This window comes from Apodemus sylvaticus, chromosome 20 (genome assembly GCF_947179515.1).
Source record: "Apodemus sylvaticus chromosome 20, mApoSyl1.1, whole genome shotgun sequence".
NCBI lineage: Eukaryota > Metazoa > Chordata > Mammalia > Rodentia > Muridae > Apodemus > Apodemus sylvaticus.
Window position 1 is genome coordinate 40,975,195 of NC_067491.1, and position 22,873 is coordinate 40,998,067.

The 22,873-nt window shown below is 45.3% G+C and overlaps 1 protein-coding gene across 1 annotated transcript; it reads right to left on the reverse strand.

Moving 5' to 3' along the window:
- Window positions 1–419: 419 nt before the first annotated feature.
- Ndufa12 (NADH:ubiquinone oxidoreductase subunit A12) lies at window positions 420–22,119 on the reverse strand. The gene is made up of 4 exons (XM_052165554.1): window positions 21,986–22,119; window positions 21,102–21,184; window positions 17,824–17,911; window positions 420–691 (listed from the first exon to the last, which is right to left on the reverse strand). The coding sequence occupies exons 1-4, from the start codon at window positions 22,081–22,083 to the stop codon at window positions 511–513; spliced, it is 450 nt and encodes a 149-aa protein (XP_052021514.1). The 5' UTR covers window positions 22,084–22,119; the 3' UTR covers window positions 420–510.
- Between the last annotated feature and the right edge of the window lie 754 nt (window positions 22,120–22,873).

Genomic DNA, 22,873 nt, shown 5'->3' on the forward strand with positions numbered 1-22,873 from the left:
GAGGCAGAGGCAGGTAATCTCCTGAGTTCAAGACTAGCCTGGTCTACAAAGTGAGTTCCAAAACTTCCAGGGCTACATAGAGAAACCCCATTTAAAAAAACAGAAAAGGGGGTGGTGAAGGAAATAGGGCATCTCCACAAACCTCCTCCAGAGAGCCACAGCAGGAGCCCCAAGCCAGACTCAGTGCTTGTGTCTCTCCAGCACCCTCCCGGCTTCTAGTGGCTCAGGTTAGAATTAGGCCTGCCCTCATCAACAGCTATAGACTCGGGGAGGACACACAAACAGGACCCCGGGCTATTCCTTAGAACTGGGAACTTTACTCCAGATGCCCCGCCCCTCAGGGACCTAAGTCAATACTCTCCCTTAGGTGTGAGTGTCACTTTGCAGGGGATGAATGACAGCATAAACACACAAGACACTGCTAGGTCAAGCAATTTTAATCGAGTTCATGGTCAGCTGCTAGGATGATCCTGCACTAGGCTGGAAGTGCGGGGACAGTCTTCGCTGTCGTCACTTGTAAGGTGTCGAAGGTGGGACCCATTCATGAATCTTCTTTCTAGTAGTGGAATAAGGAACATACTGCTCTGGAGTGGCACTCACATTGAATTTATGGTTTGTCCAGATGAATTTATGAGTAGTCAGTGGTTTTGTCGTTGGAGGGTCGTCAGTCATGCAGTGAAGCCAGCGGTGCCTGAAGAGGAGAGACTTGAGTTATGGTCAAAGTCAGACTGCAGCAGAGTACAGAGAATCCCGGCCCAGATGGGCACTCAGGACCCGCCAGCACTGCCCATCACTGTTACTAAGTCTCTCCAACTTCAGGACGGCACTCAGCACCTGCCAGCTCTCGCCCATGGTTACTAAGTCTCTCTAACGCATCATCCTTTTTCAGTTACACCATTATTTTACCTATTACAAATACACAAAACAACGGCTGTCAGATTATAACACAGTATGCGTATAACATGTCAGATTATAACACAGTATGCGTATAACATGGATGTACAGATGTGACTCTGGAGCTGATTATAAGTGGTGTAAGTTAGTGTGAGAACTTAAGGGCTCGTTCTGAATATTTAATATGCTCAGGTTACTCTGGCTCCCAGAGCCTCGGTATGAAATCTGTGAGGCTCCTCCTGGGGTAGCACACCTGCAGTCCTGGCTGCTCCACAGGCTGAAGGACTGCTTGAGCTCAGGAGTCCTGGCCAGCCTGGACAACAAGAGACCCTGTCCTTTGTAATAAGCAAACTACACATTTACTATTCAAATGAGACTGAGGAAAACAAAGTTATACAACACAACTATGTTAATATTACAATGTTGCTCAAAATACTCTACATTCTTCCTTTAGAATGAGCTGTCCTGCCACACAAGAAAACCAGTCAATACAGGAGAGCAAGAACTAGTTGTTACCTTCAAAAAAATAAAATGAGTATAGTCACCTTGTTTACATTGTCTTTATTTTCTTAGACAATATTCAAGAGACATAATATGTCATTACTGAAGGTACTGAGACTCTGAGTGCATTGCTAAATGAGGGAGTTCTGAAAGTGTTCACATTTTAATGGAATAAGAATACAATTTTCAGAGTGGAGGATGGATCTTAGGAACAGAGGGAGGGTCAGGCATGGATGAGGCATGGCTTAGAACAACACTGCAAAACAAAATGAAAAAAAGCTTCCCAATTACTCAGGAGGCTAAACATTAACATGGGCATGGTGGTGTGCTGGTTATCCTACAGTAGCAAGGCAGAAGTAGAGGGTGTGATTCCAGACTAGTATAGGCTACGTTGACAAAACCCTGTCTCAAGCAAACAAACAGGTACATAAAACCATAGCTTGAAATTCCTGAGTATTTTGGCTTCAAAGCATATCTAATTAGCTCTCAAGCAAGGCAGAGACACGGGCCAGCAGGTGAAGGTGCTCACCACCACGGCTGACGGCCCGAGTTCAATGCCTGCAACCCACATGGTCAGAGGAGAGACTGACTCCTCAGACCATGAGCAGCTTCAGCAAGCAAAGCATATGTGTACACACACACACACACACACACACACACACACACACACACACGCGCGCGCGCGCACACACACACACACAACCTGGCTCTACGTGGAGTAGAATGGAAGAGCCCAGTAAGAAGAAAGCACTCCAAGTGCAAGAGACAAAAGCAGCGGGAGGCCAGCAGCACATTCACGTGGGGGAGGAAGGAGAGGGAGAAGCCGTGGTCTTCAGTCTGTTGGTCACACCTCTCAAGACCCTGGAGCCCAGAAGATGAGACAGAGCCCCAGCTCTAGAATTGCAGCTCCAGAGAAGAGAAAAGGTTTTACTCCAATGAGCAAACACTTTTGAAGCTGAGCCATTGCTCTATAGGACCAGCTGCCAGCTGTAACTGACGGGCTCAGGTGAGCAGCTGGCCAAACCAGTACAAACCAGTACAAACCAGTACAAACCAACAAACAAACAAGCAAAGGAAGAGTGAAGAAGACAGGCATCTACCATAATCCTCTAGAGCAGTGGCTCACAACCTCCCTAAACTGCGACCCTTTAATACAGCTCCTCATGTTGTGCTGACCCCAGTTATTTTTGTTTGCTACTTCATAACTAATTTTGCTGCTGTTGTGAATCGTACTCTAAATATCTGTGTGTTTTGATAGTCTCGGGTGACCTCTGTAAAAGGGCTGTTCAACCCCAAAAGAGGTTACAACCTTCAGTTGAGATCCAAGGCACAAAAGGCAACAGGATACTCTAGTGACTGGGACCCACAAGCCGGGATCAGCTAACAAAATATGGAAACCCTTGCAGCGGCTGGTTGTGAGACAGGCTCTATCAATTACTAAGAGGGAGATTAGCTGTCAAAGCAAGCCTGTTACATCCCAAAGGGCTTTATATGAGTTTAAGACATGGTGTAAAGAATTGACTTTCACCTCACTGAGTCAGTCTAAGTAATAAAGAAAACCTTTTTTCAATTAATTGCTTTCCAGACTGCTGAAGGTTAAAGTGATATTTAAGAAACCGCAGTCCAAAGCTTGCAAATGCCTGTTTGGTTACTTAAGTGAGAAATTGAAGAGTTCACAGAAAATGCAAGAAAAAGATCATTTTTATTGTAATTTATAAAAATTGAAATCCTTGCAAGGATATGGGCAAGCATCAGGAAATAAGTAAGCAACAGTCAGCTGGATGTGTGGTGCACACTTTTAGTCGCAGTACTGGGGAGGCAGAGGCAGAGGCAGAGGCAGAGGGGCAGAGAGAGAGGCAGAGAGGCAGAGAGAAGCAGAGGGGCAGAGAGAAGCAGAGGGGCAGAGAGAGAGGGGCAGAGGGGCAGAGGCAGATGGATCTCTATGATTTTGAGACAAGCCTGGTCTACAGAGTGAGACCCTGTCAAAAAAATCCAAAACTCAAAACTATTACTCGTGGGCACACACACACACACACACACACACACACACACACACACACACACGGGCGCATGCAGAGTAATTTGTTTCAACAGGATACAAAAAATTAAAATATTTATAGCCTGCCAGGCTAATAATGCAACCCTTCTATTTTTGTTATGATTATTAAATAAAAGGAGGAAATGATACCTTTTAGATTTCTACACCAAAATATTTTATTTGTAAAGTATTTTTAATTAAGGGTCATAATGAATGACTTAAAGATGCTGATATTCTAAGAGCCCTGTCTACAAAATTGGTGACTGGTGTTACCTAGACACTAAAAAATGCTAGGCAGAGTCCCTAAAGTCACAAATAAGGATACGGGCAAAAAGCAGAAAAGTTATAAAGACAAAAAGAGAATTTTTATGAAAAGATATAACATTAGGGAAAAATCAATACTCAAACATACTGAAGTATATCAACAGAATTGGAAGAAAAGATATTAAAATAATGATTCCTTTAATCCTGTCCACCCCATGAGTTTTAAAAACTCAGCCATGGTTTACAAGGTGGCAGTCTCCATGCTGATAACGCAGGCATCACTGCTTCTCAGATGCTCCTCAACTATGTCCTCAATAGGGAGTTTGATGATGTCATTCTAAAATCAGCTGGACAGCCACCCAAGGCAATGGGGGATGCTGGGAACGGCCAAGAAGACTGTCACTAGCAGAAGTCACAACCTGAAGCACAGCGGACAGAAGGCTCCAGCCCTGGCCGGCAGGAGCCAACCAAAAGATGGGCTGGCTTGTCACATCACTGGGAAAGCAAGAGTCTCAACATACTGCTAAGATGAGTTTGTTTAAAAAAGGAAATTAAGTTAGATTTTCCATGACATATTGAGAAATTCATCCCAAATAGAGTCAAAGTACTTAGAAATACCAAGAGAATTAATCTTCTGAAACAAGTGTTTTAGAGAGCTAATAAGTATCTAAAATGTCTCAGTAAATTTACAGTTTATTTAAAATATTCACTGGAATTATAAGATGTGTAAATCACACGGACTTTGACAGAAATACGAAAGCTTCTTCCAAACGGTAGAGGCCACATATGCTCTATTTAGTCCTTTCAGGTAGAAATCTGCCTTAAAGAAAAGAGGCCGCCCGAGCCACAACTTCTTCTTCACGCACAAGGAGGGTGTTTATTTACACTAGTGAGAAAATGGAGTGAACAAAGCTGAGCAGAAAAGGGAATTCTTAAATTATGCATATGAAGCCACCAGACTAAACTCTTACTATAAATTACAGTATAGACCACCACTTGATAAAACTTTTACCACATTTTAAGGTTTAAAAGCAGGTTGTTTGGTTAAGTTTTTTAAACAATCCTTAGTTAGCATTTGTAAACCATGGGCATTGCTCTAAACATTTAAAAAAAACATTAATTCATTGGATAATTAATTAATTAATTAGAGAATACACCTCCACTGTAATTAGTGAGAGATCCAGTGCACAGATTTTACATGTTTTGTCGAGGGCAGCAAAGAGAGTGATTATCAAAACAGAAAAATTCAGTTCCTCTAGCAACTCTCCCCTACAGGAAGCTGGCGTTGGTGTGTGACCCCAGGCGGAGGGGTCTGATGCTCTATTCTGGCCTCTATAGGCATACATACACATACATGGCTGTCTGTCTGACTATAGGCACACACACACACATAAACATGCATGGCTGGCTGACTATAGGCACACACACACACACACATACATGGCTGGCTGGCTGACTATAGGCACACACACACACATACATGGCTGGCTGGCTGACTATAGGCACATACACACACACACACACACACACACACACACACACACACACACACACACGGCTGGCTATCTGACTGTCAGGCAGACTCCACACATACCCCTAAAGATGACATTTTGGACTTGGAGTTATGGGTCAGTGGCTAAGAGAACTCATTATTCTTGAAGAGGAAGCAGGCTTGGTTCCCAGCACCCATGTGGTAGATTTGACATCAGTTCCAGGTGATCTGATGCTCTCTTCTGGTCTCAGCAGGTTCCTGCATGCATCTGGAGCACATAAACTTATGTATGCACAAATGCACATAAAAATGAATAAAATTAAAAATTGAAATATGTTAAAGAATGAAGCCAAAAGGATCGATGTATATAGAAAAGATCAGAATGACAGGTTATCAAAACGTTAATAGTTATTGTTTCCATCTGGTGGGACAATAGATTATTTCCTTTGTTATTTTCTGAAGCAAACATATTACTTAATAAGAAAAAATGAAGTATATTAAAAAGAAATACCATTTATCAAACCAACTTGGGAACTGGTTTATAAATCCGACCCAAGTCTTCTGCTACTACTCTGTAATCGTAAATAGATTCTAATGGCTTCCAGTCTCATTTCATCTCACTTACGGTGCCATTTGAACAGCATTGCTTCCTTTAAAGCACACAGATGCTTTAGTGGTAGACAGATAGTTTCTCTCAGTCTGCCTTAACAAATGCTTTCGGAGGTCATTTCTACAATGCAATGTCTTTCACTAATGATCACACGGAAATGCTGAAAGTATCTATTTATGAAATGTACTACTTGCAAAATACCCAGAATATGTCACAGTCACGATAACCTATGATAATCTACAATAAAGATGTTTTTAAAAATTATGGACACTCGCAATAAGAACAGTTCCTTGTTTTAAAAGAACAACCCTAGCTTATTTCTACACCCCAGGTACAAAACATTCCATTAACCTTCTTTGAAAATATAAGAATTCTGTTTGGATTCCTGTAACCCTAGCATGGGGGCTTACAGGCAGAAGGGTTGCTAGTCCAACACCAGCTTTGGATTGCATAGCAAGCTTCAGACCAACCAGGGCTCCATGAAATCTTGTATCAAAACCAAAACCCAAACAGAGCAGGTGGTACTGCACCTGTCACCCCAGCATTTAGGGGGCTGAAGCAGGGGGGTGGTGAGTGGGTGGCCAGCCTCATCTACATAACAGGGGGATGGTAAGTGGGTAGCCAGCCTCATCTACATAACAGAGCCAGTATTTAAAAAAAAATGGTAGGAAAAAATATAATCATTCAGTCTATAGTTTCATAGAACATAATCTTTTAGAATGATTTTATGGTCTAAAAACAAACATTAAGAGGGACCTATTTTAAGCAAGGCATAGTGGTAGGAGCATTTATCCCAGGACAGGGAGCAGAGGCAGTGGTGGGCGACCTCTAGCAGCTCTGGCAAACCTGGTCTGTAGAGTCAGTTCCAGGCAGGCTTCCATGGTGAGACCCTGTCTCAGAAAAGAACAGGGGTGGAGGAGCACTGGAGAGACGGCTCACAGGTATGAGTGCCTCTTGCTGTTGCAGGGGGCCCCACCCGTTGCCAGCACCCACGCAGAGGCTCACAACGGTCTGTAACTCCAGGAAGTAAGGCACCCTCTTCTAGCCTCCAAGTTAGAAGGTGTACTTACATACATGCAGGCAGCTCAGTTATACATGTAAAATAAAAATAATTTAAAAAACCACAAGTGTCATTTTGCATTATGTTCTTAAATGATTATTATATCTAAAAACAGTGATCGCTTCAAAGAGAATATATCTATCTTCATTCAACAAATATTTATGTATAAGCTACTGTGCACTAGGAAGCTTTTTAGGATAGTATTTGAAGAATCAGACAAGAAATTAAAAATACACAATAAATACTAAGCATTTACCAGAGAATTTCATGATTTTTTTTGAGCTAGAAAAAAAATCATTCTGAGTGAGGTGACCCAGAACCAGAAATACAAAGCCAGTCCTTTGCCTGTGTCCTGTGGTCTCCAGTCTGTGTCCTCTGGGACTCCTGAGTGTGCAAACACACGGGTCTGTGTCTGTCTTGGACTCTTCTCCTCCTCTTTGTTTGTTTTGCCCTATTCTGATGTGTTAGTTTCTGCTTTATCTTTTTATTATCTATTTATCTGTTTTTATTTATTTTATTATCCCTTAGAAGCCTGTTTGTTTTCTAATGAGAGACAGAAAGGGGTGGTTGGTTGGACGGAAGGGGAGGGAGGAGCTGGGTGGAGAGAGAAGGAAACTGTAGTCAGGATCCTTTAGGTGAGAAGGTGGGGATTAAAACAAAGCCGCCTGGCAGAGGCCTAGGTCGGTCAGTGGGGAGGAGAGTGTGAGAGCCTGCGGGCCTCTTCCTGCAGGGCAGTGTGGGAAGCCGTATTAAAGAACACATGAGCTATGGAGGCCTACAGAAACACTCACACGGAGTTGGCTCACAGTTTAAGAAAATGACAGTCAGGGACCACAGGGAAATGCAGGACAGTGTTCAGGGCTGGAATGCACAGTGGTTATATGAGCCTTATGGAGCACGTGAGGAGATGGGAACTGTCTTCTCACTATGAAGAGAACACAGAAGGCCCAGCATGAGGTTGCAGAAAAAGAAAAGAGGGGGCTGAGTAGAGCCCCATGAGTGCTTGTCTCATATGCGCGAGCTCCCAGGTTTGACTCTGAAAATTCAGTCCATTAAAATAATGAGCAAAACCTCCAACTATCACACAAAACACAGTAGTGGACCAAGAGCAAAGGTGACTCACCCTCAGTGGTATAGGCCTGGACTAGCACACACAGGCCCTAAATCCAATCCTCAGCAGAGGAAAGAAACCAAAACCAAAACCAAAACCAAAACCCAACCACTAACACCCAGCAAGGCAGACAATGGCAGTAGTGGGCCGTAAGAATGTCACCAGACCATTCTGGCCATTGCTGCAGAAGCCAAGCAAGAGTCCAGGAAGAGACTCTGGTGGCAATCAGATGTCTGCCATGCTCAGAGAGAAGCAGCAGAGCTGCAGGGAAGGCTCGGCTGGTGAAGCCTTGGCAGAAAGCCCGAGCCCTGAGTGGGCTCCTAGAATCCACATGAAGATGGAAGGAGAGAACCAATTTCTCAAACTTGTCCTCTGCCCCATATCCTTGCTGTAGCACACACCCACCCCTACCTCATAGCACCCCACTGTCCACAAATAATAGTGAGCACAGGTTAAAAAGAGAGCAGGGGAGGGGGCACAAAAGGGTGGGTGGACATGTAACCACTGACACAAGTATGAAAACAGAACAGTTCATGCTGAGGGTGACACATTAATAGTAGTTTAAAGGGAGCAAGGCAGGAAGAAGTAGCTGGTGGTTGTGAGAGAAAGAGGAGCTGAAATGCCCTGAAGTTTCTGGCTTGAGTAATGAGAATGCGATCACAACACTGGGGCATTTGAGGGATTGTGGAAAATTAAATATATTAAATTTATAGATGTAACCTAACTAAAATGCTTAAAATAATGCAATGAACTAAATTTATAAATAGATATAACTGTTTAGGAGAATTTAATCCTTTCCATTAGAGTTTATCAAACATTCATCAAGGAACAAAAGAAAATGATTATTCTTTATTTTTATGCAGAAAGTATTCAATTTACTAATCTTGTTATTCTGCTTATGAGCTAAGCTTCAAGGCTTAAGAAGAACTACAGTTTAAGATTTACAGCTGCAATAAATGGGATGTTAGTTTTCAATACAAAATGCCATTGTACCAAAGCTCCTAGCTACTGGAACACGCAGCAGACAGGCAGAGTGCTGCTGAGATGCAGGAAATGTCTGTGGATGGGGAAGGAACCACAAACGACATCAAATGACACAAATACAAATGTTATTATTTATAGTCACAGGCCTTCTTCTACAGAGGGTGTGACAGTAAACTACCATCTCTTCTCTCCACTGGGATTCTTAGGGCACAGAGGCTATGCCAGGAGGATCCCCTGAACCTACCAGTTCAGAACCAAGCTAGGCAACACAATAAAACCTTGTTTCTCAAAAAGAACACTTTCCTCTTCTATAAAAGCTGACCCATTATCTGTGGACCAGGTGAGGGGAATCCTGAGGGTGCGTGCGTGCGTGTTCAAAAGCCAAGGAATTCGGAGTGCTTCTGGTTGTACCGTGGGCCTCTGGACACAGTCACACCTGGTAATCAGGCTTTGTCTTGTTTTGTGTCTCTGTGGAGCTCCAGATTAAACTTGGCGCCTTGTGCAGGTAACACTGCCCAGGCTGGTGGAATGCAGTCCAGGCCGGCCTTCAACTCCTGATTCTTTTTCTCCGGCATCCCTATTACTGAGCACGGTCACGGACCAGCACAAGCCACTGTATCTTTTCCGTCTGTGGACGGCCCCACTCAGCACTTTGATGCAGTGAAGCCCTCTTTACTCCTCTCTGATCACTCCGCCTCCTCCGCACAATCCTTTCTATGACTTTGTTCTTTAAAAACAATTAAAACAAAAAACTAGAACACAGGCCAACAGGAAGGAGGAAGGGAGGGAGAGAGCTATTTCAGTATACAAGGAGACAGACGTGCTCTACACTGAGGAAAAAGACATGCTAGCTAAAAATGAACAGAAGGCGCCACCAAGTGGAGACATGGCAGACATGCTGCAGAGAAAAATCCAAGCAAGCCATTCAACTACAACTGTTAAGCAAGTCGGGGTTCCAACACATCAAATCCAAGCAGTAAGTCTACTTCTCCTGATATGAGAGAAAACACTTTATTCTACATGCATGAAATAACCCACTTCTCCACACTCAGTAACATTTCAACCCTGCCAAGTTTTATGTAGCTACTCGTTATTTAGTCGGTCTTTATGTCAACAACTCTATGCTCAGGCTAACTGGCACACCCAACGAAAACAAACTTCTGTGCATTACTATCTAGCTAGAGAATGATGGGTAATTTAATGATAAAAGTGAAGAGAAATAAAAGTGGTATAAAATATGTAGTATTTACTTAAGTAATGCTTTGAGATTATTCTATATAAGCATTTAAACTAATACTAAGACATTTAATCTTAAGTAAAGAACTGCAGAACATTTTGAGTCTGCCAGGTTGTACTCATTAGGGGACTGTCACCTCCTGGCGGGCACGCACACTTCACTTCGCACAGGAGCGCAGCACCAGAGCCTGACGCGCAGTGAGGTCCTCTGCTCACGGACAGTAACACTTTACTCTCAAGGCCCATGCAGCCCAGTGCCCTTCCAAGGCATCACACAGACACACACAGACACACATACACACACAGACACACACACACACACCCCTTCTGCACGTCCACAGGTAGACCTAGTTAGTGGCCATACTGCTTACTGGCAGACTAGAGAAGCAAAGCAAAGTCAGGATCTAGAAAGTGAACTCCTCCCACAAGATTAGGGAAGAGTGAGGGAAATTGACAAGATGACTAAAGATTTTGATTCTCATAAAATTCACCAATGCCTCGAAGAAAACCTGTCTCCAGGTGACACTGCACAGCTGCTGGGCCAGGCCTCACTGGCACCTGCGACTCAGCAGAGGACAGCGCCACCAGCTGCCAGCTGGGCAGCATCACAGTTCCTCTCAGTGAGCTCTGCAGCCATCATGCAGCTGGCAGACAGCCCGCCCAGCCATGCAGGAGCTGTGCTCCTTACCCCCCAGACCACACAGCACGTACTCCAGGGAGACGAGCGTCGAACGCAGCAGGTGCAGGAGCTGGCCTGCGATTAAAAGCTTCTTGCTCTTCAACAGCCAACAACAGACACAGGCACAGCCCAGAACTCCCATTCCCACGGGGAACCCCACTTCCAAGCTCACCAGCCTACACCTACAGGGCAGGCTTTTAGGATTCCTCCCAACCATACAGTCAGTATATCCACACCTGGTCTCCAGAGCAGTGAGCAAGACATGCCATCTCAGGCCGTCTCTTTTAAATCACATAGTACATTAGCTAAAATTAAAATCCCAGGAAATCCCTGTCTCTAGCATCAGTCTCTATCCGGGCTGCCAGTGAGTGTTCTCAGCTGTGGCTCTCCAGACCCACTGTGTCTACCAAAGAGAACTCCCCCTGACTCCTGACCTCCCTACTCTGTCTTTTCTACCTTGGAAGCTCTACTTCCAGTAACCCAGATCAAAAACCTTGAAATAAAAGACACCACCACCACCACCACCACCACCACCACCACCACCACCACCACCACCACAAAGCAGGTAATCTGAATTTTAAACTGAGCAAACGATCGATCAGAACAGGCTTTTGTTGTTGTTGAGACAACGCCTTGCCACAAAGTATAGCTGGCCTCAGACTTTCTATGCTTCTCTTAGCCTATGGAGCGTTAGAAGGACAGGTATGTGTCACCAGAGTTCATTAAGGCTTAGCTCCTTGGTGAACATTTCTTTTCCCCTTTAATTTACAAGTTTTACATATGTCTCAGTCTTGTTTCCTGTTGCTGTGATAAAATCCAGTGACAAAGTGACTTGGGGGAGAGAGGGTTTACTGGGCTCACTGCTCCAGGCCCCCTGACGACCTTCTCTGGATCTGTCCCTGTGCAATGCCCATTGTTAGAGTAGGGCTGGGACTCCTAATAAGCCTGCTTCTACTTTGCTTCCTCTCTACCTGTTGGCACCTGTTGGCTCTTGGAGGCCAGCCGTAAAGTCTTGAGTTATCCCTGTGTGAAAAGGAATGCTATCACAGTGGCAGTGAAGTCTTTCCGAGCAAAGACTATAGTGGAGGTGCCAACCACAACTCTGGGAAGGTGTGGAGCAGAGGTACTCAGGGGATACCCAATAGCTACCAGAGTGCGAGCCACTGCTTGCTATGTTGGCTGTTGATGACTGGTGCCCCAGGACTGGTAACTAATACAACCCTACACTGCAGCTGTCTCACTAGCATGCTGGGCTAGCAGCTATCACCTCCTGCTAGACAACGACCAGTGCACAGCAGCCTCCTTGAGGCATTAGCCTAAGGCCTGACCCTCCTGATTGAATCTACAGAGCAACCAGAATACAAAAGCCATGAAGTGAGGTCAACCTCAGAGGAAAAACGTATGACCAAACAGTTATTACAGATATGTAGTATGTATCACAGTGAAGCTCATTAGTCTATATGTTAACTTACAAAAATAATAAAAAGTGGTGGGCCCAAGCTGGCACCTAGGTGCATCAGAAAATTCATGCTGAGAACATAAGCAGCCGCGGGTGGGCACTGGAGGCAGGCGTGGGTAAACAGAAGTCCACGTGGAAGGCAAGAGTCTCTGGGGACTAGCATGGAAACACTCACTTAGTTACATACAAAGAATTACCCAGCAGGGATAGCAAGGAAGAGACACCGGTGTAGACTGGGGAAGATGGGAATGTAACATGTGATTTTAGGCAGGAAACAAGACGAGGGGATATAAAACCACTACAGAATTGTCCCGAGATAGTGCGGGTTCCACAGCACGGCAAGGAAAGTGACAGTGGACCACAGAAGGTGGTTCTGGAGGACTGTGCATGTAGAAATTAGCTTACATGATGCTGGCCTCTGGTCCATATGCAGCAGTATGTCCCCACACTACATACATACACCCTAGTTTGTAATACTTTATTGCTAAAAGTCGCTAGTCATCTTGAATCATTTTGCTGTTTTAAGTCTTGTCTCTTCTGTCAGGACTCTACCACTGAGCTACACCCCTAGCCTGACTACTTCTCTTTCTTTTCTTGTATCTGTGTGTATACATACATAAACATGTATGCTGCTGCATGTCCATGAAGCAGTACACATGGAGACCAGAAGCTGATATAGGCCTTTATCTTAATTTCAGAGACAGGGTCTCACTGAGCCTGGAGCTACGCTGGCCGACCAGCAGGTCCCTGGGGCTTTCTTGACTCTGTCCCAGTGCTGGGACTACAGGGCAAACCAGCACACTGGGCTTTCTGTAAATGTGCCGGATCCAAACTCAGCCCCTCAGGCTCAGACAGGAAGTACTTCATCATTCGGTCATCTCTCTAGCTCCTGGCATTTTCTTAAAAGATCATAGAAATGAAACCAAAGTTTGCCACATCAGTTGAGCCTTCATAAGGAATTTTCACGTAGTCGCTGGTGTATTTGATAATATTTACCTTCAGAAGACCCTCCCTCTCAAACCATGCTATCGCATTATCAACTAAGTTGATGCAAAAACCCAAATCTTCTTCTATTATCTCAGCAATGTTCACAGCGTCATCACCAGGAAACACTATCTCAAAAGATCCGTCTCCTTCTCAACCCATGAGCATCTCCGCATCCAGGAAGTCACCTCAGCGCCTCAGGCTCCACTCCTAACTCTAATCTCTTGCTCATTTGACCACACCGTTGGTCACGGCTCCCTCTGGGGTCCTGAACCACTCATGAGGGCTGGAGTCAACGCTGATAAGTTTACCACCTCCCACGACTCATTACTGTTCTCAGTGGTTTTCCGAATGGTAACTCCTTCTGAGGTTTTCAATTAACTGCTCCAGTCCACCAGAGGAATCTTGTGCGTAGTAGCTTTAACTACTGGATATATTTTGTAAATACTGTCTGGAAAGTTGGACTCCTCTGGGATGCAGGTTTACATGAGGGATGTGCTGGTGAGACTGGAAGCACTGATCTCCTTGTCCATCTCCCTTGGGGCATTCAGTAAGTGCTGTCAGTCCGTGGAGACTGGGAAGGACCTTTGTGAGCAGTTAGCCTCCGCAGTGACACAAGTAAGTCAGTTGTATACAGCAATGCTGCTGTCTCTGCTCTGTCTTTCTGCTCACAGGCCACAGGTTGGCAAAATTCCTCAGAGCACAGGCTTTATGGAACAGTAAGCAGCACTGACTTTAACCTGAAGCCATCAGCTGCATTAGCCTTCACAAGGGAAGCCGCTCCTGAATGCTGAGGCCAGGCACTGATGTCACAACTCAGCCCTAGCTATGACACCCCGGTGTAAGGAATCTTTCCCAGTATCAGGCTGGCTCAGCCACACTGAGACGCTCATTTGAACAGCCAGCTTCACCATGACTGCAGCCGCATGTCCTGGATAATCTGCTGCAGCTTCTACTCTGGTACCTACTGTGTCACAAGTGACTGTTGTGACATCACAGAAACGCCTTCTTTCCTTAAACTGCCTAGGCCAACCCCTGCTGGCTTTCAACATTTCCCCTAGCTTCCTCACCTGTCTCTGCCTTTGCAGGAGGAGTGAAGAGTTATGGACTGTGTCTTACAGGAATGCCATGACTGGTTTGCTCTAATACTCAGACCACTGATGCTTCGTCTGTCTCAGCCCAAGTCAGTCTGGCTTTCCTGAGGCTCAGTGACTATGAACCACTTTTCAGGTTCCTTCAAGACCTTTCCCCTTGAATTCACCTCTTAACTAACTGGCCCAAGAGGCCTAGCCAAAGCCTGTCTCAGGAATACAGCCTCCTCGTTACACTCAGTTCACCCTTTTAGACAGACTTTCAATGGCTTTCCAACCACTGTCCTGTAGGCTCGGCGCCCATTCAAGTTTTATCATCTAGCAAAACTACTACAGCAAAAAGGTCTGATCTCAGGGCTCTTTAATTTCCTCCTGCCTGGACTGAACTTCGTGTCCCTGACAGGGCGTCGGGCTTGTGGCACGCCCCAATCTGTCTCCTTGCACGGAGATCGCTGCAGAGCTGACACAGAAACCACAAGCTGAAAAGGGAGCACTTGGCATCACAGAGCAAGGGAGCACTGCAAGAAGGACAGATCGTCTCAAAAGCATCCAACAGCATTCCAAATGGGCTCCCAATACTCTGCCCGAGCCCGACTTAAGCAATAAAAGAACAAATAACAGAAAGTACTTATAATCCAATCATTCAAACAGGAATTGATGCTAACATGAACACATTAAAAATATGAATGGAATATGAAAGTTCAACATATTCCTCACAAAATGCTAATTGGTTACAGAGGGAAAATGAGTAATTTCTTTTAGGAGAAACCTTGCAGTTATCTTAATGAACTGACAGAAGTTATAATTAACAGGAGGATAAATCCAGACTGGAGGCCACGTGGCAGATCGTAACAGGAAAAACCATGGCCTGCCTTCTGTGACACCCTGACCAACCTGCCGTCCAACTGGACTTGTGAGGAAACTGTAACCTTCCAACACATCTCTCACGCAGTCCCTTGTGCTGCCTTTACAGACTCTATTCTTCAGCCAGCTAGTTACTGTGGACTGAAGACAGGCCTTGCTGTCCTAGGCAAGCGCTGTGCTGCTCAGCGATACTGCTGTGTGGTGACAGAAAAGCCTTTCCATGCCTCACCTTGAGGCTGTGGACTCAGGGTCCTTTACCACAATGAACTGCTTTATCCAGAGACTGCAGTTCAAGACCTGCACAGCTCCTCAGACCTTAATAAAGCCACGGCGTATTCCCCTAAAGCATCACAGCAAGCCAGGAGGCACCACCTCCTCGCTGCCACTGCTTACCACTAAGAAGGACCAGTGACTTCCCACAAAAGTACTAGCGTTCCCAGTCAGCCCAAGCCAGCCCAGGAGAAAGACGCCTCACGAGGGAAGGATGTAGGAAGCGTGCTTCCCTTGCCCAACAGCAGTTTTGAAAACTGCATGCCCAACCAAGCAGCCTATTTAACTTTAATAATAAGAGAAATGGCTGGATATATGAATAAAAGATTAACTCATATTTGTTGTCTTAGTACTCAGAGAGCTGAGCCAGGGGGATCACCACGAGTTACAGCCCAGCCTAGGTTACAGAATGAAGCCCTGTTCACAAAGAAAAGAAGAGTCACTGCCTCAGTTGCACTACCCAGACTGTAAGGTGCGTGGGGCCAGGCGAGCCTACTGTACCAGACTGTACAGACGCAGACCATTCCCATCACAACGGAACAATTTACTGGGTATACTTAAATTGCTACAAAAAGTTACTGTCAAAAAACCAAGAACTTACCCCTGAGCTATCTTATGGGCCCCATAAAGTCTTCTTTAAGACAAATGTAATTCAAGCTTGCATGAGAATAAGGGGTATTATAAGAGCATTGAATCTTTCTGTTTAACATTGTTTTATTGTTTATAATTATCATAAAGTAACTGTAATTACTTTCCTCAAAAAAAAAAAAAAAAAAAAAAAAAGAAAACCAACAACTGTCACAATGAAAACACACTCCTTCAGGACAGCTACTGTCTGGAAAGCCTTGTGGGGATTCTCACTGATGGCAAAGCGGGGCGGGGTTGCGGCTCTCAGGCGGAGTGTGCGTTTCCAGGTCATGGCAGGCCCCAGCACTCCCCGGCTCGTGTGCACTTCACCCACTGACACCACAGGCCTGCTTGCCAGGAGTCTTTAGAACTGAACAGTATACCGCGCAGCTACTCCAGTTCCTCTTCAGCAGACCTCCAAACTATGCTAGTGACCAGGTTCAACTTAAACAAAGTATCACAGCTGTTGATAGTCTGCATTGGCTTCTAGGGTTTTATTTATCGCTGTTTGTTTCACAAGACTGGGAACTGAAATGAAGGCCTCGTGCTGGGTGAGCACTCCAGCGGCCAGTGAGCCATCCCCCAGCCTCCTGCCAGGCTGGCGCTGTTCCCTGCCACAGCCTAAGTACACAGGATTCCAAGCTCGCACCAGCAACTTCTAGCTGTGTTTTTAGTTTCTGAATTAAATGAACGTCTATAATGAAAACTTCTAGGCCAACTGGGAAGGATTTTCAGAGTTATTTCAAGAATCAGAAAAGAAGAAGAGGAGGAGGAGAAGGAAAAAGAGGAGGAGGAGAAGGAAGAAGAGGAAAAGGAGGAGGAGAAGGAGGAGGAGGAGGAGGAGAAGGAGAAGAAATAAGTACTTTGGCTTTAAATACTTTATATAAATTTGCTTAAGTGACAGCATTTAATATTTTGTTCTGGTTTCAAAACATGCATATTTTGAAACCTGAGGTTTTAGAGACTTGTATAGATGAGGAAACCAAGTCCTAAAGAAGTTAGGGACACGCCTGAATTCAAAGTGCTAGATGTGCTCAGGGCCAGATTTCTGTGGATTGTCCCTTCACCACTCACATAGGGTATGGTGACATGCTGTTTTTCCTCAGATTACCACACTGTCATTCATTCTCCCTCTCTCTCCCCCCCCTCTCACACACACACACACACACACACACACACACACAATGTCATTTAACATGCCTTCAGGCTGAACAGGGACAGCACTTCCTAGTTGTTTCAATGCATAGCAGATGGAAGTGATAATGATTTCTCGGGGCCATGAGGTTTGTGCTTGTTTTTTCTTGAGCACACACCTGAAGAACCACAAGTGTGAAGGACCACAAGTGTGAAGGCATTCCGACTCCAGCCTCAGCTACTAGCATCAGATGCTGGCTGCTTAGTGAACACGTCTTCAGATAAGTCTAGAATTCTGAAGGTGCAGACATCACAGCGGAGACAGCCATCTTGTTTTGCCCAGAGCCCCCGACTCACAGAGTAGGAGAAAGAGCCTGATTGCTACCTCAAGCCCTGAAGTTGCGCAGTAACTTGTGACCGCTGCGTCCTGAAGCAGACTCTCCTCACTGTCAATCCTTTCTTCTATCGTGAAGTACCCCCCACCCCACCCCCCTGCCTGTCAACTGCTGTGCTGACGTAGCTCACCACTCAGGAGGCACCATGCTTCCGTCCACGTCCCAGAACGTGTTTTTGCCGTTCATCTCGGTGGTGTACATGACCCAGCGGTGCCGGCCTGGAGAGAGGATGGAGAAGACAGTTTCTGAAGCTCATGCACGTAAAACCAGGAAGCCGATGCCACTGTTCTAACGCAACAGTGTGCCTGAGGGTGGCATCCTGCTGCTCTACGAAGCCAGCTCCATCCCAGAACAGGGATGGAGCTGGCGGGTGGGCTCACAACCTTTACAGTGGAGAATCCTCGCTCCTCCGTAGTATCTGACGCAGAATGAGCAGAGGGAGGCATACCTGGTCCTGTCTGCCCAGGGAATTCCCAGAAAAGAAAGTTCTCCAGGGAGCAGAGCAAAAAAAAAAAGTACTCACAGCAGCACACATTAACTCCATAAAGGAACAGTGTGATCCTTGGGGACGGTATGAATCTTCTCTAACAGGTGGCTACTATAAATGGAGGAGAGTTCACGGCATCAAACAGCATGGCTGCCTCACTATCCATCAGCTCTCTGGGAAATGAGCTGGGTGGCCTGGCCACTGTTTCCAAAACTGTTTCCAAGGTGGAGAGAAAACTAGTCCACAAAGTGCTTACCCCGAAAACACAAGGGCCTGCGTTTGATCCCCAGACTCACATTAAATGAAAATAAATCGATGAAAGCTAGGCATGGCAGTAGCTATGTGTACCACCAACCCGGTCAGAGGCAGGGGGATCCCTAGGGCAAACACCAACCCAGTCAGAGGCAGGGGGATCCCTAGGGCAAACTGGCCGGCCCAGCCCAGCCTACTTGGTGAATTCTAGGCCAACGGAAGGAAAAAGGTGAATGTGCTTGGGGCCTGAGAAATAGTACCCAAGGTTGTCCTCTGGCCTACACACCCACACAGTCCATATGCTATACACACACACACACAGTCCACATGCTACACACACACACACACACACACACACATCCTATACACAGCCAACATACTACACACATACACCAATATTGTACACACATACTACACATACCACATACTACATACACATGACATATAAACACAAACATGGACCCAACACAGTATACACATATACTATAGACACCATATACTACCCACACACATACCTCCAACATAGTATACATACAAACACACACACACACACACACACACACACACCCAAAAGTACTTGTAGTTTCCATTAGGCCCTCTGGTAGGACTGCTGAATTCCAGAGCAGACTGAGTGGCACAGAAAACATAAAAAAAACCCAGAAGAATGGATAACTAAACTTGAACTGCATTCCAACAAGGCAGTGGACACTCATGGTTGATGGAATGGACCACGGGAAAGGTTTCATAGGTTAGGCCTTGGCAACAGATTTATACTATGACCGAGCTGGTCCTTAGTAATCTCTCTTGTATATATATGTTAATAACTATTAATAAACAAATAATATAAACACACACACACACACACATATATATATAGTGTTGAAAGTCAGGACTGGAGAAATGGCTCAGCAGTTAAAACCACTCGCTGCTCCTGAAGAAGGTTGAAGTTCAGTCTCCAGCACCCGACAATGGTTCCAAGTCATTTGTAATTTCAATTCAAGGAGACCTGATACTAACCTGGACTCCAGACATGCATGTGGCACATAGACACACACATAGGGAAAACATTCATACCCATAAAATAAAATAATTAGCATTATACAATTAAAATAAATAATTATTCTATTGAAAGTTCATGTTCATACTTGGCAACTCTACTAGGAATTTGTTTTTAGTCTATGTATTTAGTTAAAGATTAATTTTTTTAATTTTATGTGTGCTGCCTGCGAATATGTATGTGCACCACATGTGTGCCTGGTGCCCCTGGAGGCCAGAGGAGGGCATCAGACACCCCTGGAACTGGAGTTATTACAGAGAGCTGTGAGCCGCCATGCTGGGAACTGAACCCAAGACCTCTGCAAGAGCAGCCAGAGCTCTTAATCACAGAGCCATCTCTCCAGCCCCCATTCGAGTCTTTAAAACATGTGTAAGTTGAAGTATTAAAATACAAGTAAAATTACAGGGGCCAGTGAGATGGAAGTGGTAAAAGGGTTGTGGTCCAGGGTAAGGGCCTGAGTTCAATCCCTGCATCCTACACCGCGGCTCCCGGCACTCAAACACCCACACATAAAAATGCATAAGTACATGTGATTAAAAACCTTTAGAAGAAACAGTAAAGCCACAACAGAAGGCGCTTTCTACCTTTTTTCCCTTTTCTTTTTATCCCTGTTCTTGAACTCAGGGCCTTGGGCACACAAGGCAAGTTCCCCACTGCTGAACTACTTAATGTTCTCAGCTCGGCTTGCACTTTTTACTTTATATGAAACATTTTCAATATTTTCAGTGTTATTTATCATTTTAATGATTAGCAAGAATAAAGAGTCTTACATTTTAGTGCGAGAACAGAAGAAAGAAGAGGGAGAAGGAACGTTACTTTAATTCCTAACAACAAAATAATGAGTAGAAAAAACTTCTCCTTGGGGCTCTGTTGCCACTTCTTTCATATGATCGAGTCTCTTTGGCGAAGATATTTCCTCCTTGAGCCTTGGCTGCTTCATCTATGAAAACCTGTTCTTTGGGTTTTGCTTGATAGGGTTTCTATGGCGGCCCAGGCTGTCCTGGCTAGCCTCAGACCTTTGGCAATTTTCTTGCCCCTGCCTTCAGAGTGCTGGGACCACAGGAGCCTCAGTGCCAAGCTCAGATTACTTTTTTTTAATTTTAATTTTTTTTTTTGTGGTTTTTTTCAAGACAGGGTTTCTCTGTGTAGCCCTGGCTATCCTGGAACTCACTCTGTAGACCAGGCTGGCCCGGAACTCAGAAATCCACCTGCCTCTGCCTCCCAGGTGCTGAGATAACAGGTGTGTGCCACCACGCCCTGCTGAGCTCAGATTACTTAAAATCTGACCAAAGCCTAAAGTTCTGTGGTTTGTGTTTCAAATGTTACAGTTATAGAATAAGATGCATTTAATAAGTGTATTTCAGGTCACTATGTATGGTGGCAGGTGCCCAAACTGGCTGAGTCATCTCCTCTGCCTACCTTTTAAATTTCCTATTGAGTTTTCCTTTCCAAGTAACTGTATCAGCTCATGCATGATGTCAAAAATAGACTCAGAATCCCAACCCTAATCCATTTATATATATACATATATATGTATATATATACACACACACACACACACATATATATACATACACACATACACACACACACACACACAAACTGCACTTACCAAAAAATTGCTTGTTGTCTTCGTAGTATTTGTTTCCATATTTATCTTCTCCCACCAACGTACCAACCCTTATATCATTTGACCTTCAAGTACACAGGGGGAAAAAAGAGGCATCTCAGAATGATTCACTGTTCAAGACAAAACCAGAAATAAAGAGTACTACCGACTGCTTCATCGACTACAAGAACGAGGAGATACTGGGGTGCTCGCTGATGTACACCTCTAGCCTTCAGCAGAAGGCTCTTGCCACTCAACGCTCACGAATCAGCTTTCCGGCAAAGAGTCTCCTGTGTTGTCCCAGGAGCATGTAAACAGGTGGGGGTAAAATTCAACACAACTGATGTTGCTTGGATTACATTTAAAACACTACCTTCAAGCCACGGTCCACGTATCTACTATTAGCCCTGCATCGAGAGACACTAAGTTAGCCAAACCTTCAGGGAGTCAAAGTACTTCATCATCTTCGTCGTATTACGTGTGTCCCCTGGATAATTCAGAGTCTCCAAGTGGTTCCCCGGATTTGCTGCTGCTTACAGGGATAATCAGGACTGGCATGATCGCCACCTTCACCTTCTTACTGTATACAGTGCAGAGGAAAACTTGCCAAGGTCACCTCGGGGGTAGAGGGGTTGCTATGCTAAGCGTCATTACACTCCAGGACTCGGTAGCATCCCGGCTACCCCAGCCTCTACGTCACAGCTCCGTCACTAGGGGCTGAGCTGCGCCCAGAGACGCCTGTCCCAGGAACTCAACTCTGGGACTGAACTTGTCGTCCTTGACGGGGACCGTGGACCTCCAAGGTGATCTAATCTGGGCCCCTTTCCAGAAAAGCAGCCAGCGGAGGTCCGTCCCCAGAGAGCCAGGGTCTCGCTCTGGCTTCCTACCTGAAGAAAACCCGTAGGAGGCCCCCCAGGCCGCCGTGGCCGGTGATCTGCCGCAGGCCGCGCTTCAGGACCTCCACCAGCTCCATTCTCATCTGCATGGTCCGCCCTGTCCGTGCTCCGGGTAAAAGCCGCCGGGCGGAAGACGAAACTCGAGCGAAAGGATCCGCCGTTTGGAGGTTCCTGCTCACAAACGGGCTGCGGAGGTCGCTCTGCGCACGCGCAGAGCTGGGGCTCGCGCCAGGAGCTATGTCCCCACAGGTTGGTGTCTTCCTAAAGGTGAAATGAATGTTTTTAGAGGCTGTACCCAGAAAGCGACCCCGCGGGGAGAAGTACACCAAGCAAAGCATTCCCCAGATGGGAGTTTCTCCTATAGACACGAGTTTCTTCCTCCAGACAACGATGGCGCTCACTGCTAAGAAATGCATTACTGAACCCATAGCGGTATTGTACATTTGATACAGAGTGTGTACGATTTTGAATTCATTAAGCGTCGGTGTGTTGGTAAATGAGTAATGAGGAATTGCAAAGAATAAGATTAAGTAAAATACCTCAAGGATTTTATAGTTGCAAGGTTAATATTCAAAAATGTATAGACACTATGTAGACTTCATCACAGAGTTAATACCTTACAAAATAAAATAATAATAAATAAACAATACTGGCAAACCCCTAACCATAAAAAACCAAAAGAGAAGACTAGAATTAAAAAATTAAAGATTGAAAATAGTGACGTGTCAAGTAGACAAGGCTGGCCGGATTGCAAACCTTGCGAATATGCCTGCCTCTACTTCCCCTGCACAAAGGTGGCACCATACCCACATTTTCTACATGGGCTCAGGGCATGAGATGTTGTAACTCAGCTTCTCACGCTTGCAAGGTAGGCTGGGA